The sequence below is a fragment of the Hordeum vulgare genome, chromosome 3H (genome assembly GCF_904849725.1).
Source record: "Hordeum vulgare subsp. vulgare chromosome 3H, MorexV3_pseudomolecules_assembly, whole genome shotgun sequence".
NCBI classification, from domain to species: Eukaryota; Viridiplantae; Streptophyta; class Magnoliopsida; order Poales; family Poaceae; genus Hordeum; species Hordeum vulgare.
This window is the reverse complement of record NC_058520.1, coordinates 332667268-332684277: the sequence shown is the minus strand read 5'-3', so window position 1 is coordinate 332684277 and position 17010 is coordinate 332667268. Positions and strand designations below refer to the sequence as shown.

Below are 17010 nucleotides of genomic sequence, written 5' to 3'. Positions count from 1 at the left end.
GAGTTTGCCAGCCTTCTCATCTACCAAGTATCTAGGGTAGTTCCTCTTCAGTGACTGTTCCCTTCATTACAGAAGCACTTAGTCTCGGGTTTGGGTTCAACCTTGGGTCTCTTCACGAAAGCAACAACTGGTTTGCCGTTTCATGAAGTATCCCTTCTTGCCCTTGCCCTTCTAGAAACTAGTGGTTTTACTAACCATCAACAATTGATGCTCCTACTTGATTTCTACTTTCGCGGTACCAAACATTGTGAATAGCTCAAGGAACATCATATATATCCTTGATATGTTATAGTTCATCACGAAGCTCTAGTAGCTTGGTGGCAGTGACTTTGGAGAACCATCACTATCTCATCTGGAAGATTAACTCCCACTCGATTCAAGCGATTGTAGCATTCAGAAAATCTGAGCACATGCTCAACGATTGAGCTTTTCTCCCTTATTTTGAAGACAAAGAATCTTGTGGTAGGTCTCATACCTCTCAACAAGGGCACGAGCATGAAATCCCAATTTCATCTCTTGGAACATCTCATATGTTCCGTGACGTTCAAAAAACGTCTTTGGCGCCTCAATTCTAAGTCGTTAAGCATTACGCACTGAACTATCACGTAGTCATCAAAAACACGTATGTCAAATGTTCGCAACATCCACAGAGGACGCTCAAGGTTCAGCACACCGAGTGGTGCATTAAGGATATAAGCCTTATGCGCAGCAATGAGGACAATCCTCAGTTTATGGACCCAGACCGCATAATTGGTACTATCATCTTTCAACTAAATTTTCTCTAGGAACATATCAAAAACAGTAGAGCTACAACGCAAGCTACAACATAATTTGCAAAGACTTTTTGACTATGTTCATGATAATTTAGCTAATCACATTACTAATAACTCCCACTCAAATAGACATTCCTCTAGTCATTCGAGTGGCGCATGATCCAAATCCACTAACTCAAGTTCGATCATCACGTGAATTGAGTATAGTTTCAGTGGTGAACATCTCCATGTTGATCATATCAACTATATGATTCATGCTCGACCTTTCGGTCTCTTGCGTTCCGAGGCCATGTTTGTACATGCTAGGCTCGTCAAGTTTAACCCGAGTGTTCTGCGTGTGCAACTGTTTTGCACCTGTTGTATGTGAACGTCGAGTCTATCACACCCGATCATCACGTGGTGTCTCAAAACGACGAAGTACCGCAACAGTGCACAGTCGGGGAGAACACAATTTTATCTTGAAATTTTAGTGAGGGATCACCTTATAATGCTACCATCGCTCTGACCAAAATAAGGTGCATAAAAGGATTAACATCACATGCACATCATAAGTGACATGATATGGCCATGAACTTGTGCTTCTTGATCTCCATCACCAAAGCACCAACATGATCTCCATCGTCACCGGCGCCGCACCATGATCTCCATCATCGTGCCACCATCGAGGTTGCCGCGCTATCTATGCTATTACTTTTAAATCTACCACCTAGTGATATAGTACAAGCATCTGCAAGCACAAACGTTAGTTTAAAGACAACCCTATGGCCCCTACCGGTTGTCGTAGCATCGACGTGCAAGTTGATATTTAACTATTACAACATGATCATCTCATACATCCAATATATCATATCATGTCTTTGGCCATATCACATCACATGCATACCCTGCAAAAAACAAGTTAGACAACCTCTAATTTGTTGTTGCAACTTGTACATGGCTGCTATGGGTAGCTAGTATGATCGCATCTTACTTACGCAAAGCCACAACGGTGATATGCAAATTGCTATTTAACCTTCTCCAAGGACCGCCTCGGTCAAATCCAATTCAACTAAAGTTGAAGAAACAGACACCCGCCAGTCATCTTTATGCACCAAGTTGCATGCTAGTCGATGAAACTGGTCTCTCGTAAGCGTATGAGTAATGTTCGTCCGGACCGCTTCAATCCAACAATGCCATTGAATCAAGAAAATACTAAGGAGGGCAGCAAATTGAACATCAACACCCACAAACCCTTTTGTGTTCTACTCGAGATATCATCTATGTATGAACCTAGCTCATTATGCCACTGTTGGGGAACATCTTATGGTAAACAAAAAAAATTCCTACACACATGCAATACCTATCCATGGTGATGATCATCTACGAGAGGGGAGAGTGCATCTACATACCCTTGTAGATCACTAAGAGGAAGCGTATATAACACGGTTGATGTAGTGGAACATCTCTGCGATACAAATCGCAGCCCGTCCTACGATCTCATCACGATCCGTCCCGCGATCCCATCACGATCCGTCCCGCGATCCCATCACGATCCATCCCAATCTAGTGCCAAACAGACGACACCTCGGTGATCAGCACACGTACAACCTTGTCGCGAGCGCTTCGAGGAACAGGTCCTTAGCAGCCTGTTGGCAGTGTAGCTACTGGCAAGGCATCTTGGCGCAATCGGCGCAGCCACTTAAGTTGTTGAGCAGACTCGAAACAAAGTAAGGGCGCAACTGATCTTGACAAGGTTCTTTCGCGTGCAGGTTTTCCATACAAAAGTCAAAATCGTATAAGGAAAGTAACTTCACAGTTCAAAATTTACTCAGAGTGTTTGCAACTTAGCCTTTTGATGCTGTACTCCTTTCCGTTTGAACAGTCATCACTTAAATCATCGCCTGTTGATGTCCGCACCCTTTGCTCGGGAACGTCGCATGGGAAACAAAAACAATTCCTACGCACATGCAATACCTATGCATGGTGATGATCATCTACGAGAGGGGAGAGTGCATCTACATACCCTTGAAGATTGCTAAGCTGAAGCATATATAACACGGTTGATGTAGTGGAACATCTTCGCGATCCAAATCGCAGCCCGTTCCGCGATCTCATCACGACCCGTCCCGCGATCCCATCACGATCCATCCCGATCTAGTGCCGAACGGACGGCACCTCCACAGTCAACACACATACCGCTTGATGACGATATCCGCCTTCTTGATACAGCAAGAGGGGCAAAGAGGTAGATGAGTTCTCCAGCACGACGGCATGGTGGCTGTGGTGGTGGAGCTATTCCTGCAGGGCTTCGCCTAAGCAATGCTGAAACTAGACTAGACGAGAAACACATCTAGAGAGAGAGGGCAGCACGTGGCTGTTTTTCTGTGTCTCAAAAACCCTCAATACCTCTAGTATATATAGGAGGGAGGGAGGGGAGGAGGCAGCCTCAAACCCTCAAGGTTTGGCTGAAATTGGAGGTGGAGGAGTCCTACTCCAATCCTACTAGGAGTAGGATTCCTCCTTTCCACTTGGAAACCCTTTCCACCTTTTTCACCTTTAGGTTTTTTGCCTCTCAAACCTCATGGGACTTAGTGGGAGCTTATGTCAGCCCACTAGGGGCCGGTTTGTATCCTCCCATAGCCCATAAGGCCCCTCGGGGCGTGACACCCCTCCCTATGGTCCCCGGTACCCTCCCGACACTCCCGATACACTACCGATGAGCCCAAAACTTTTCCGGTGAACAAAACAGGACTTCCTATATATAAATATTTACCTCCGAACCATTCCGGAGCTCCTCGTGACGTCCGGGATCTCATCCGGTACTCCGAACAACTTTCGGTTACCAACAATATAACTCAACTATACCGAAACGTCACCGAACCTTAAGTGTGCAGAGCCTGCGGGTTCGAGAACTATGCACACATGACCGAGACACCTCTACGGTTAATAACCAATAGCGGGACCTGGATGAACATATTAGCTCCTACATATTCTACGAAGATTTTTATCGGTTGAACCTCTATGTCAGGGATTCATATAATCTCGTATGTTGTTCCCTTTGTCCTTCGATATGTTACTTGCTCGAGATTTGATCGTCGATATCTCTATACCTAGTTCAATGTCGTTACCGACAAGTCTTTTTACTCGTTCCGTAATACAAGATCTCATGGCTAACTCCTTAGTCACATTGCTTGCAAGGCTTATTGTGATGTTGTATTACTGAGTGGACCCCGAGATACCTCTCTGTCATACGGAGTGACAAATCCGAGTGTCGATTCATGCCAACCCAACAGACACCTTCAGAGATACCTGTAGAGCACCTTTATAGTCACCCAGTTATGTTGCGACGTTTGATACACACAAGGTATTTCTTCGGTGTTGGGGAGTTGCATGATCTCATGGTCATAGGAACAGATACATTGACATGCAGAAAATAGTAGTAATAAGCTTACACGATCATATGCTACATTCATAGTTTGGGTCTTGTTCATCGCATCATTCTCCTAATGATGTGATCCTATTATCAAGTGACAACACTTGCCTATGGCCAGGAAACCTTGACCATCTTTGAACAACAAGCTAGTCAACTAGAGGCTTACTAAGAATAGTGTGTTGTCTATGTATCCACACATGTATTTGGGTTTCCAATAAATACAATTCTATCATGGATAATAAACGATTATCATGAACAAGAAAATATAATAATAACCAATTTATTATTGCCTCTAGGTCATATTTACAACACCCTCACCCCCGGCAAACTTGTACGCGAGGGAACCTTCTATCCTTAAAGAAAAACAAAGAAGAGAAATAGAGGCATGGAACCTTGGCGGTTCATTAGTTCTTTCTGGGAATGTGCGTAACACAAAATATTTGACAAACATGCACATCAATCTTGTCGGGGGTTCTGCCTTCAGTCTTCAGTCTTCTGGGCTTGCATGTCTTCGTGTTGGTCTTCTGCAGTCTCCCAGCAAGCCTTGCCGCGGGTGTGGCTGCAACTTCCCGTGCACAAGTAAGGGGCACTAAAGGCCCAAACTTTAGTGCACCGACATAAATCCACCCGCGCGTGCTTTGCATTTGGTACGGCGGACACTTCTTGTGTTTGTGAAACTCATGGTGGACACGAATCCAAAAGGTTGATGCCATTTTCTCGGCGCCGACCTTGGGGTCTTGCCCAATGTCTCTCCAACACTCACAAAGGAGCTTGTCCTCGGCCGCCGTCTATGCCTTCGTCCATCTGCTCTTGCGCTTTGGCTGCATTCCGACAGCTTGGTTGGCGAGCTCGTCCGCGAACAAAGGCTCCCCGTCGATGTCCACCCCATCCTCTTCCTCGAGGTCGTAGTCATCCGCAAACACGTGGTCGAGCAGGAAGCCGTCCAGGTCCAGGCCGACCTGATCTTGCCTGAAGGTAGACTGCCTGCCAGCTTGATCATAGGTCGATGGCGTAAACGACCCTCGGTCGTCTTGGCCTTGAGTTTCTTCGAGATCGTAGCCAGTCGCAGTCGTGGCAGCACCGCCCGCGGCCGCCGCATCACCCTCGAAGATGATGCTCTGCATGAAGCGGTTGGCCCTCTCGTTGTCGATGGCTGTCGGCATTTCGTCAAACAGGTTGCGGGCGCCGGAGAGCATGTCAACTAACATCTCCCGCGCGTGTTTCCTCGGCCCACTTGATGATGAGCCACCGGCTATAGGTGTGGCGCTGAGGTCGATGGGTGCGGGGCGCGAGTGTGGAAGGCGCCACCACGCTCACCTCCGGCGAGTATTCCCCGACGAGTCGGAAGGCTTGTGGGTAGACGTGGAAGCCGGGAATTGGGCGAGTCACCGACGCGCGAGGCCACCCTGGCAGCACCATCTGAGGAAACGCAGACGGGCCAGTGCTGGTTGTGGCCATGGCGGCGTTGACGAGCCCATGGTGGCCAGGGTTTAACCCTAGGTACAATAGCGCCTCCCTCATTGCCGTCGCGATGCGCGCGACGGTATCCTCCCACTGCGCGACGACGGCTATGGCCGCGGTGGCCGCTGCTTCGTCCCTTGCGTCCGCTGCGTGCCTCCGGCCCTTTCTCTTTGCCGACTCCCTGGCCCGCTCCCCGGGCGTCACCTCCTTCTTCTTCTTGGGCATGGTGGCGGTCTTGCGGGGGGCACGAGGCTTGCCTTTGCGGGAGGGGTTAGTCTTGATGCCGAACGAGGCGAGGGAGGTGAGGCCGACGACGGTATCGATGTCGTCGTCCATCGCAAGTGGTAGGGAGCGCGCGCGGGCGCGAGGGTTTTGGGGGAAAGTGGAGGGGAATGGTTGAGGCTTTGCCACCGACTCACATGCGAGGGGGTAGTTGGCGCACGGTGCATGTCTGTCTTGTGTCCGCGTTGACGCAAATCAGGCTAAAGAATGAACCGGAAATGGGTCAGCAGGCAGACAAAAAGTGAAGATCCATCCATTTGAGTGTGCACGTTTGGAAGATTTTTCTGTCCGCCACGATCCAAATAAATATGAGCGGACGAAATGGATGAGTGCGTTGGAGTTTCTTTTATAGTCTAACTCCAAAATCATTCATTGTCTTTTAGCTCCATATTGCAGGTGCATCATCTACGAGTTATACCTACACTATGGTGTTCACGCGTCCTTGAGACCACTTGAGCACGATTTATCCATGGAGCCTCATGCTTGCCGCTCAATTTGGCAAGGCTGAAGCAGCTGAACCTCATGGTGGCCATGAATCCATGAAGAACCTGTTCATGTCAATCGTCCTTGTGCTGGTCGTCTTGATTGCCATATTTGAGATCGTTAGTGTCAAGCTAGTATGGCCTAAGAGCAACTCTAGCAGACCCCGCATCCCGTCCTGGCCTGCACTGGTTTCCCCCTCGCCGCTGCGGTGTCCCGCATATAAACGGGAAGCGGTTGGTGGGGGGTAAATGTGAGAATGGTTCTTAAAAAATCGGGTGTAACGGTTCGGTTCTTACTTTGGGTTTGATTGGTTCAGGTTTTATTAGGTTGAAATTTTTTTAGTTTGGTTTTGGTTTGGGTATGTGGAGAAACCAGTTTGGGTATAGTTGGTTATGGGTTTAAACGGTTTGGTTATTAGCGGTTATAAATTATGGGTCCAAACCGGTTTCTATGCATTGGTTATATGCAATAATCAACGACGACCGAGAACAAGTATCTTTGATCCGCGTGCATGCTGTAAGCACTATGTAATTATGTATTACGGGTAAACATCAGATGAAAATCGGAAGTGTTTTCTTGTGCTTTCGCTAAGCAATTTGGTTTTAATACACTTGTTAGTGAGCTTTTCAACCATGGGCGTGTTCTTTTTGCCTCTTAGTGTGTGTTTACTGTATCTCAAGGATTACTTTGTTTCTAAACCGTTGTAGATGCATTTATGCATTTTCTATCTCATTTGTTTCTTAATATGTCAATTTGTGTAATCATATGTACATTAAAGCAAACCCATGGTTATGTACTGGGTTAAAACCCACGGTTATGTTTTGGGTTTAAATTGGTTTGGGTGGAAAAAATAGTGGGTTTGGTTTTGGTTGGGCTAAAAATAACACTAAATGGGTATGGTTCAAGTATGGTTTTGAGAGATAAATGAATGGGTATGGTTCAAGTATGGTTCAAGTATGAAACCATTCTCAGGTTTAGTGGGGGGACATTTCAGTCCGCGCTTTCCCACACTAACCACCTCCCCTCTCTCCCCCTTCGCCCAAGATTCCGGCAGCCGGATTTGGCTTTTGCCGGCCGCCGGTGGCTGCGCCAAGCGATGGAGTGGTCGGGGAGCATCTCCCGCAGCCCCGGCAAGGGCACATCAGCGCATGCAGGACGGGTTCGTCTTCCCGGCGCCACCGATGACTTGCGGGCATGGATTCGTCCGGCCGTCTACCGGGCTCGACGCTCGCGCAACGGCTCTGTGTCTCGCCGTTGCCGCTCATACAGTGCGACGACTGCACGCGGACAATGTTGCGGCTTACTTCGGGCACGCCGAACCATCCCGGATGGGTGTTCTTCAAATGCGAAAACGATGGGGTACGTGCACTTGCGATATCTCATTCTTTGGTTCAATTATGGATCCTCATTCCGAACATGGTTATTCTTTTGTGTAGGAATATGGATGCTCATTTTGGTTTTGGGAAGGCGAATACATTGATTTATTGATAGAAAGAAAGTTAATAGATGTCGATGCACTCTTTAGTAGAATAAAAAACAATGATGCGACTGCATGTGCAACGTCTACTTATTCCGAACCAAAGATGAAGAATGAAGAATGCAAGATGAAGAATCCGCAGATCAACGATGAATGCATGGAAAAGATATTGCTTCAACTAGTTAGAGCAGTTATGGAAGATGAAAATCTTCTAAAATGCATACTTGTGGTTCTTGTTTTCTTTGATCTTGCTATTCTAGCAAAGATGTGGTGATGTTTATGTATTCAAATGTTGTTGTAAAAGCAAAGAAATGCATTATTCTAGCAAAAATGTGGTGCAAATTTAGGTTTTCCGGACCGAGAGGAGCTGCGCCAGAGCAGACCCCACAAAGCCGACCCGTAAAAACGAATATGCTTTTTTACGGGTCCATTATCGGAGTCTGCATCCGCAGCCGTACGCGCCGGTCTGTAAAGGTGTTTTTTTCGCGAACTGCAAACACGTTTTACGGGCCGGACGGATGCAGGGTCTCCTAAAGTTGCTCTAATAATCAGCATGCTGCAGTTTACGGGTTATCCGTACCAGGGTTCTCGCATAACCAACTACAGTATCAGTTTGTATGTTGTGCTATGCTTAATTAAAGTTTCACTGTTAATCAGTACCTCCATTAACTAGAGATAGAGTTATAACTAGCCGTCACAGCTTCGCCAGTTTTCCTACTTCAACCACACAGGCAGCCAGCCAGGCCGTTTTATGCTGCTTTTTACCAAAGCCACTTTCCAGCCTTCACCGTCATGGCCTCCAAACAGCAAGTCTTTAACATCGTTAGAGCATGTACAATGCATAGTCTCATAATAATTTTTCGTCTTACTTCTTCCGTTTCTAAATATAAGACCTTTTAGAGATTACACTATGGACTATATACGGATGCATATAGATATATTTTAGAGTATAGATTCACTCATTTTGCTCCGTATGTAGTCTATAGTGTAATCTTTAGAAGGTCTTATATTTAGGAACGGAGGGAGTAGAATCAGATAAAAAAAATAGGTTCAGATAAAGAAGCGAAATCCTATGCAGGAGGCGAGTGCTTGAAGAAAAAAGATATGTGACCCAATGTAAAAAGCTGAAAAAGTTAAAGAGAAAAGTAGAGATGCATATTCTTTGATGAGGCATCCTGATGATAGCTTGCATTGGGGAAAAAAATTAATATAGATGCCTCATTTTAATTTTTATTATGAAGTATCTGTATCCATATATCATCATTGTACCTGCCCTTACAATGGCGTCCACTTTTCTTATATTTTGATGACGACCATCGATGCAATGTCTGTCATAAACGGTGTCATGCTTTCCTTTGGCATCACCAGCTTTCGGATGTCCAACAATCAGCAGTATATTTTTTCCCAACTGTGCACTCATTTTTAAATATAAGTCTTTTTAAAGGTTTTATTAGGAACTACTTCCTTTGTTCCAAAGTAAATATCGTTGATCTAGTATAAATTTATACCAACTTATACCAACTTAGTATTAAATCTATGACATTTATTTTGAGACGAAGGGAGTATATATGTAGTAAAATAGACGAATTTATATTTTAAAATATGTCTATATACATACGTATGTAATCTTCTAGTAAATCTTTAAAAAAACTTATATTTAAAAATAAAAAAATATTACTCATTCTTTATCAGAGTACATGCATTAATCGTCTAAAGTCCGCCGGCCGAGCACGCAACTACACCTGACGCCGCTTTCTGTCCATTGCCCTCTTATGTTGTGTACACATACAAGAATAAAGATATTACAAATTTCCAATACAACCGTATATCCCCATGTGAAGTTGGATGTACAGGATATAGGGAGCATTTGGAACCCAGAGCCAAAACGCCCCTCCCACCCTAGCTTGCCTTATATACCTGGTCGATCAGTGGCGGATCCAGAAATAAAATGAAGGATATGCACACTTTGATTTTTTTTTACCTAATTCAAATGTAATAAAAATGACAAAAAATTACATAAATAGCTCAATTCAAATGTCACAACCATTTAGTTCATAAAATATATTTCAAGTGTGCTTGGTTACAATACAAAAGGCTTACATGAAAGAAACAGAAGTAAAAAGTTACAACATTAGATAACTCTACGTCGTTGCATTGTCATGAAAGCATCAACTGTGTCATCTTCAGTGACTTTCATGAACACCTCTCGCTCAACGGACGTCACCAAACAATTATTCAAGCGATCATAACTCATACTAGTCCTCGACTTATTTTTTTCTAGATTCATTGTATAAAATACCCTTTCAACACTCGACGTTGTCATCGGTAAAAATCAATATCAATTGAATGAGTAACTACAGCAGATCGTAAAGAACATTCTTCTTTGTTACAACAAGCAAAATAAAGAGCTCATCAATATTACTTGCATTTCTAAACCTATCATCTTTAAAAGTAACAAGTTAAAATTCTAGCCTTATCAAATCCGTGCTTAATATGTCCATGTGATAGAATTCAACAAGTCTCGTTACCTTAAGTGCATCATAAGAATTGAGTGGCTTCAAAGCCGACATGTAAATAAGCAACTTCGTATTGACCTCATCAAACCGATTGTTAAGTTCTTGAATGGTTTGATCAATGACATCAAAGTATACTTCTTTTTTATAACCGATTGTCAAGGCCGGAGCAGATACTCCGTAGACCGGAGCAGGGGCGATCGTATGCCGTCTCCCGTCTAGTCCAGATCGGCGAGACGGCGACTCGGCAAGGGATCCTGGGAGGCGGGGGCGAGGGGCTGCTGGTGGCCAGTGGTAATGCAGCGACGGGGGAGGTGCCGAGCAGCAGCAGGGACCGAGCGCGAGCGCCTAGAAACTGCGGCGCCAAGCGCTAGCTGGGAGAGAGCAAGCGATCGAGGTCCTCTCTCGCTCAGATGCGAAAAGAACAAGGTGGGCCACTGGGCTTTAGTAAAACTATAAAAAAAGTCAATTTCATGATATATATGGCTTGGGTCAGACTAAAGGTGGACTTTGTAGTGATAAGAACTATCTCTCGAGGATCACGCTTAGGCCTTGTTTGGTACTAGTGTTTTTGAGGAGACTGGTGGGGATAATTCCCCAAATGATTGGATGAAACCCCAACCTTCACCCAATCCCTTCAAATCCCCATTTATCCCCAATACACTAGGTAGGGGTAGTGTATTGGGTATTGAGAAAAATGCACTATAATTTGGGGATTTGAGGAGAAATGTTGGGATGAAATACATGTCAAATACACTAGAACCAAATGGTGCTATGGGATGTGTGGGGATTGAGGGGTTTGACCGGGATAATCCCCACAAATTTCCTAAAATACACTAGTACCAAACAAGGCCTTAGGGACATTTTGTTTGATTTCAGATCATCGTGTTAAGGGACGATATCAGATCTTGCCATCTTTGTCTCTCCTCTAGATTTGATCCATAATTGTAATCAAGGTTTTAAATAGCTGAATGTAGTACGAAAATTGCTTTTGGCTCCCAAGCATCATTAAGGTCTTTTCGTGGAAATAATTTAAAATTCAAACGTTTTGGTTTTAAAAAAAATTAAAAAAAATATGCAAGTAAATAAGGATGTTATATATATATGTGTAAAATTTTAGAATGAAAAATGTTGAAATGCGATCTATACAAAAAAGATAAATTCATGACCTTAGAGGATGAATAGTATCATGTGTTAAAAACCTTTATATTTGTCTTTCTTGCACAACTCTCATTTCAACGTATTTTTTTCTAAAAATTTACACACATGTGTGTTACGCCCTCACATATCTTTGTATTTTTTTCATATTTTTTTTGAAATGTAAAAATATGAATTTTCATAAATTTTAATTTCAAATTTAAAAGTCTTCATGGTGTTCGGCAGCCAAACGTCCATTCTTAATATTAATACTATAACTATTTGATCAGGGTGTCCCTAAATAATAAATATGTACAATAGTTCTGTAAATTTATAAAAAAATGGCTATAGCCACGTCGTAGCGTGAGAAGACGTCCATATGAAATTTATCACTTTTTTTTGTACTACTTCCTCTCTTCTTTTTTTTAAAAACCCAGTGCAAACTCTGCCACATTAGAAAAAAAAATACCATTTTCCAGTTTTACTCTCCCACCCGATCCACTCGCTCGCTCTCGCATGGCTCACTCGCTTTATCCGTCACCTCTCACCATTTTCCAGTTTTACTCTCCCACCCGATCCACTCGCTCGCTCTACGTCGCCGACGACTCCTTTTTCTCATCGCTGACCTCTCCCTTTCCTCATCGCGCGGTGGCCCGGGGATGGTGGCAAGGACGCCAGCCGTCGCGGCGGCACTCCGAAGGCCGTGGTTTGATGAGCCACCTAATGCCATCATTCCATTACTTGTAAGAGACAATGTGTTGATTCCTAGCTAATAAAGTTGTGGTGAGATGTTAAAAAAAAGTATTTACACAAAACATGAAGAAAGTTGGCATTTCGTCTTACAGACCTGTTGCTGTTAATAAGTTTATTGTGCAAAAACATTACCCTGCAGGGTGCAGGAGAGCGTCCCATGCACCAACATAGGAGTATTGATCAGGAGCTTCTCAACTCGTCTGAGTACCTTCTATTCTTCTCGGGCGAGTGGAACCCGTCTGTCCCGGGACCGGCCGGGCGGTCCGGCCGGAGAGCGTGGTACCTGGTCGCCTCCCGCCTGAAGGAGGCGCCATTGTCGCTCTTGGACCTCGCCAGCCGAGTCTTCGCCTCCAGCCTCGGCGTGGAGGGCGCCTCCCCGGCGCGCGCACGGGCGTGCAAGTCCACGGTCGTCACGCTGCTCAGCGGCGTCCGGTCGCACGACGACAGCGGCGTGCTCTCGTACGAGCTGTCTCCGCCGAGCGCGTCTTGATTGCTGGAGGACAGCCACCGCATCGCCTTCTCCAGATGATCGTCGTCCGGCGCGGCCTTCTTGCTCTTGCGGTCGTGGCCGTGGCTCCTTCTGCTGCTCGCTAGCAGCTTCTTGATATTCCTCAGAAACTTGAGCTTGCCATGCCCGGCCCGATTCTCGGGCGCGGCCGCGGCCGGCGACGGCACGACCGGACTCCGCCCTGGCTCGTGCTGATCTCCAACATGCTGCTGGTGACTTTCGCCGTCGCCGTACATGGAGTCGTTGAGCGGCGAGAAGAGCGCGGGGTCGTAGCCGTCGAGGCCGAGGCTGCCATACTGGAGCATGAGCTCCTTGGCCTTCTCGCTGGAGCGGTAGCTCATGCTCTTGCTGAGATCCATGGCCGACGGCATTGCGCTGGCAACCCCGTCCTGATCCTGCTGAGCGGACGAGGGGTGGTGGTCGCCGCTACGGAGGTCGTGGCGGAGGCAGGCGTTGACCCACTTGAGGTAGACGAGCTCCTCGACGTGGGCGCAGTGGTCGCTGTGTAGCTGCTCGATCTGCCTCGTCAGCCGATCGTTCGCCTCCCTCAGGTAGTTTGCCTCGTCAACGATGTCGTCCTAAATTCAGAAAAAAAGGGGGGAAGATGACTTAGCATGTTTAGCCACATAGACAAAGATTGCCGATACTGAAATCCTGTGACAGTTACACAGAGAGAGAGAGAGAGTAGCACATGGTAAAGTTTTTTTTTCTACCCACAATGTGTACATGGGAAATTCAGACTTTGCACTTGTGGGGGAGGGAATGTTCTCAAAAGATAGTGACATATGTCTTCTATAAAAATAGTGGCACCATGTGCGCATGGTTTCTCGGTGGGACAGGGAGAAGCTGACATAATATTCGCCAATTGGCGATTGAATCTCAAGAATTATAGAATGTTATAGAAAAATACAGCAACTTATTCGTTTGGAGTTCACATATACTTCCTCCTTTTATAAATACAAGTGTTTTTTAAAGATTTTACTACGGATAAATTTTAGTTTAGAAACAGAGGGAGTAGTTTAGAAAGGTATTGAATAAATATCGAGAAAAAATGTGCCAAAAAGTGTCGCAACTCGTATAATTGTGAGTTTCAACCGACTTCCTTCATTTTTAAATATAAGTTTTATTAGAGGTTTCACTATCAGACTACATACAAATATATAGAGACACATTTTAAAATGTAGATTCACTCATTTTGCTTCGTATGTTGTCTTTTACTGAAATCATTAAAAAACTTAAAACTTATATTTAAAAATAAATGAAGTACTACCTCCGTCCGAAAATACTTGTCCTAGAGATGAATGTATCTAGACTTATTTTAATTGTAGATACATTTATTGTATGTATTTTTAGGACAAGTATTTCGGGACGAAGGGAGTATTAAATAGTAGTGCATCAAACAAGGTAAGATGGTAAAATGTTGCTGTTTGGGTCATAATCGCCAAAGCGGTGACCACAACAAAAACTAATTGGTCACCTTATGTTCAGTTGCACCACGCAAGAGCCTGATCAGAATAAAACCAATAATTCAGAAGGTTCTCAACGTAACCTTAGCGTCGAATTAAAGCCGTGACAGTGACATATAACAAAAACAACTTGGCAGATTTTTCAGCCGCCACTTTGTTCCAAACCAATGAAGATGAAACGGTCATCTTGCGTTTTGCCAACAAAACAGCAAGCCAGTATAAAGTAATCCAGACATCCAAAGAATCGGTTTCAAATGTAAACTATTTTGTTGGATTTGCTATTTCAACACATCTTCTTCTTCTTTGTGTGCAGGAAATTTCAACGCATCACGAGCTTAGAAAGGACATTTTGGTTGAGAAAAAAAGCATGTTTTTTTTACTATTTTTTTCTCTCTACATGAAGATAGCTTTGTTCGCTTGACCAAAGCTGCAAGCCGTTCAACAATCGACGCATAAATCTGGAGAAATTGAAATGTACTGCCGATTTTCGCAAATTTGAACGAACTGGCAGAAAATGTTGCATTGATAACAAGAAATTTGGAATGCAGTTACCTCACGAACCAGAGTAACAGCGGAGGAGACGTGCTCCGCATCCTGCAACCTCTGAGCAAGCTCCCTGTTCCCCTCCTCCAGCGCGGCCTTGGCCCTCCGTAGCTCCGCCGCCTCCGCCGCCAGCACCCTCTCCCTCTGCTCGCCGGTCTTTTCCAGCCCCATCACCTTGTCCCGGAGCATCGCCGCCTCGCTCTGAGACTCCTCCCGCTCGACCTTCACCCGCTCCTTGAGCGCCCGCAGCTTCTCCTTGGCGCGACCCAGCTGAGCCCGGACGGCCTCCAGCTCCGCCGCCTGGTCCTTGAGCCTCTCGTTCTCCTCACGCAGCGACAAGACCTTGAGCTCCAGGAGCCGCGCCTCCACGGCGGCGAGGCCGAGGCGGTTCTCGAGCTCTTTCACGGTGGCCTCCTGCTCTATAAGGCCGTCGAGGTCCATCAGCCGGAGCTCCAGCCTCTGCTCCCGCTCCACGAGCGACAGCCACAGCTCCTTGAATCGTTCGACCTCCTCCTTCTCCAGCTTATCGTGCTCCGTTTCCCATGCAGAGGTTGCTCCAGCCACGTCGGGTGGCATGGTGTGAACTCTTGCCACCAGAACTGGCTCATCGTCCCCGGCACCGATTGACGCGCTGTGGATCACGTTTTCCAGATATTCATCCTTTGATACGAAGGGCAAACAATTAGTTTAGTTTGATTGCATGTACTTATTTGCCATGATCGAGAAACGGAAGTTCTAGCCAAGGATCACGACTTACATCCGATGCCACAATTCTGAGCCCATCGTCCGGCGTAGGCAGAGCACGAGGTCTGGTTGCTGCAGACAAATCGATGCAAATCAAATCACATATGATATAAACGTGAGCATGAGGGTCAGCTACGATCAACTAATGAAACAAGCTGCATACCAGAAGTTGGCCTAGCTGCAGCAGCAGAAGCAGCCAGGCGTCGCCGGCGAGGCTGCTGATCTGAAACAAAGAGCGCAGCCGCGTAAAGTGCAACGGCGGCAGCGACCATCACGGATCCCTTCGGCGTCCCTTGGCCACTGCTCTTGCTCCATCCAAGAAGGCGGCTAATCAGCGCGGAAACAGGGAAGCTGGCCAGAGTACGATCGAAGACCGCCCTCATGGGATCAAACCGGAGGGAGAATATGAGGCCAGCTCCTCCATTCCAGCCTCCCTCCTGGTGGTCCATGGCGTCAAGCGAGCGCCATATGTTGGGCATGCTCTGCTCTCCAATTCGCCATGCCCAGGGGGCGCCTAAGCAGCGACCTTGAGGAGGTCCCATGGGGCATTTATGTCCAATCTTGGTCAATGAAATGGAAAAGGAATGGTGGTGCTTGGAAATAAAAAAAGTTAAGATTTGATTCCCTGTTGCATGGATGGAAGGTGGCTAAAGAGAAGAACGCATCAAAGTGGCCCACAGGAAGGAAGGAGCAAAAGCAGAGGCCAGAGTCTGTTGAGTATTCATCTCTCCTACATTGAGAGAATTTGGGAGGATGCACTTTTTGATGGGTGTACACCAACGAAATGGAGGTTTAGTTGGTGCTTGTATTGGGTTGGCGCTGTGATTTTGGAATCATCAAAGTTTCCACGACTTAGTTGCTTATGTGTATTTTTGTCGTCTGGGAATAGAACGGATAGTGTAGACATAAGAGTGCGTCATGATATACAAGAGCGGTGGCAAAACCATGGTCTGCAAACCATGGATGCGATACCGTTTGGTGGCACAAACATCTTCATACTTTGATAGATACTCGCTCGGTCCTAAATATAAGTCTTTTAAAGCAACTCCAATCAATCGACTCAAACGGACGGGGTGTTTGTTTGTTTTTTATCTGTTTGGATTGACTGTCCGCTCCGTGTCCGTCCGGTTTTCTTTTTAGGTCGACCGTGTGTCCAACACGGGCAATCCAATTTATGTATGTACATTTAGATTAAACATGTCAGCATGTCAATGTCCAAGTGTTCATGTCGGTACCATGCCAGCGGTCGGCATACATTGACAGGCTACATAAAACCACCACGCAGGTCATGCTGGCACACTTGCTCGTGACCGACACACATGCCAGCACGCCAAAAGGGGCGGGAATTCAACCACGCCATGTCGGCCCGTGGTCATGCCAGCACACTTGCCGGCATAAAAAAAAGGGACTCTGATCTCCGTCGCGGATCACAAGTGGTCGAACTTGAGCATTTCAGTC

General features: G+C 45.9%; 1 protein-coding gene across 3 annotated transcripts; it reads right to left on the bottom strand.

The window, feature by feature from the left end:
- Positions 1 to 11849: 11849 nt before the first annotated feature.
- Positions 11850 to 16378, bottom strand: LOC123443768. Of its 3 annotated transcripts, none has more exons than XM_045120294.1 (5): positions 15716 to 16368; positions 15566 to 15624; positions 14818 to 15468; positions 12424 to 13377; positions 11850 to 12258 (listed from the first exon to the last, which is right to left on the bottom strand). In XM_045120294.1, the coding sequence occupies exons 1-4, from the start codon at positions 16092 to 16094 to the stop codon at positions 12472 to 12474; spliced, it is 1995 nt and encodes a 664-aa protein (XP_044976229.1). In that variant the 5' UTR covers positions 16095 to 16368; the 3' UTR covers positions 11850 to 12258; positions 12424 to 12471. The 3 variants fall into 3 exon arrangements, 2 of the variants coding, with proteins under 2 accessions (XP_044976229.1, XP_044976230.1); XR_006630818.1 differs by having other exon boundaries at positions 12386 to 13377; XM_045120295.1 differs by lacking the exon at positions 11850 to 12258 and having other exon boundaries at positions 12330 to 13377; positions 15716 to 16378.
- Between the last annotated feature and the right edge of the window lie 632 nt (positions 16379 to 17010).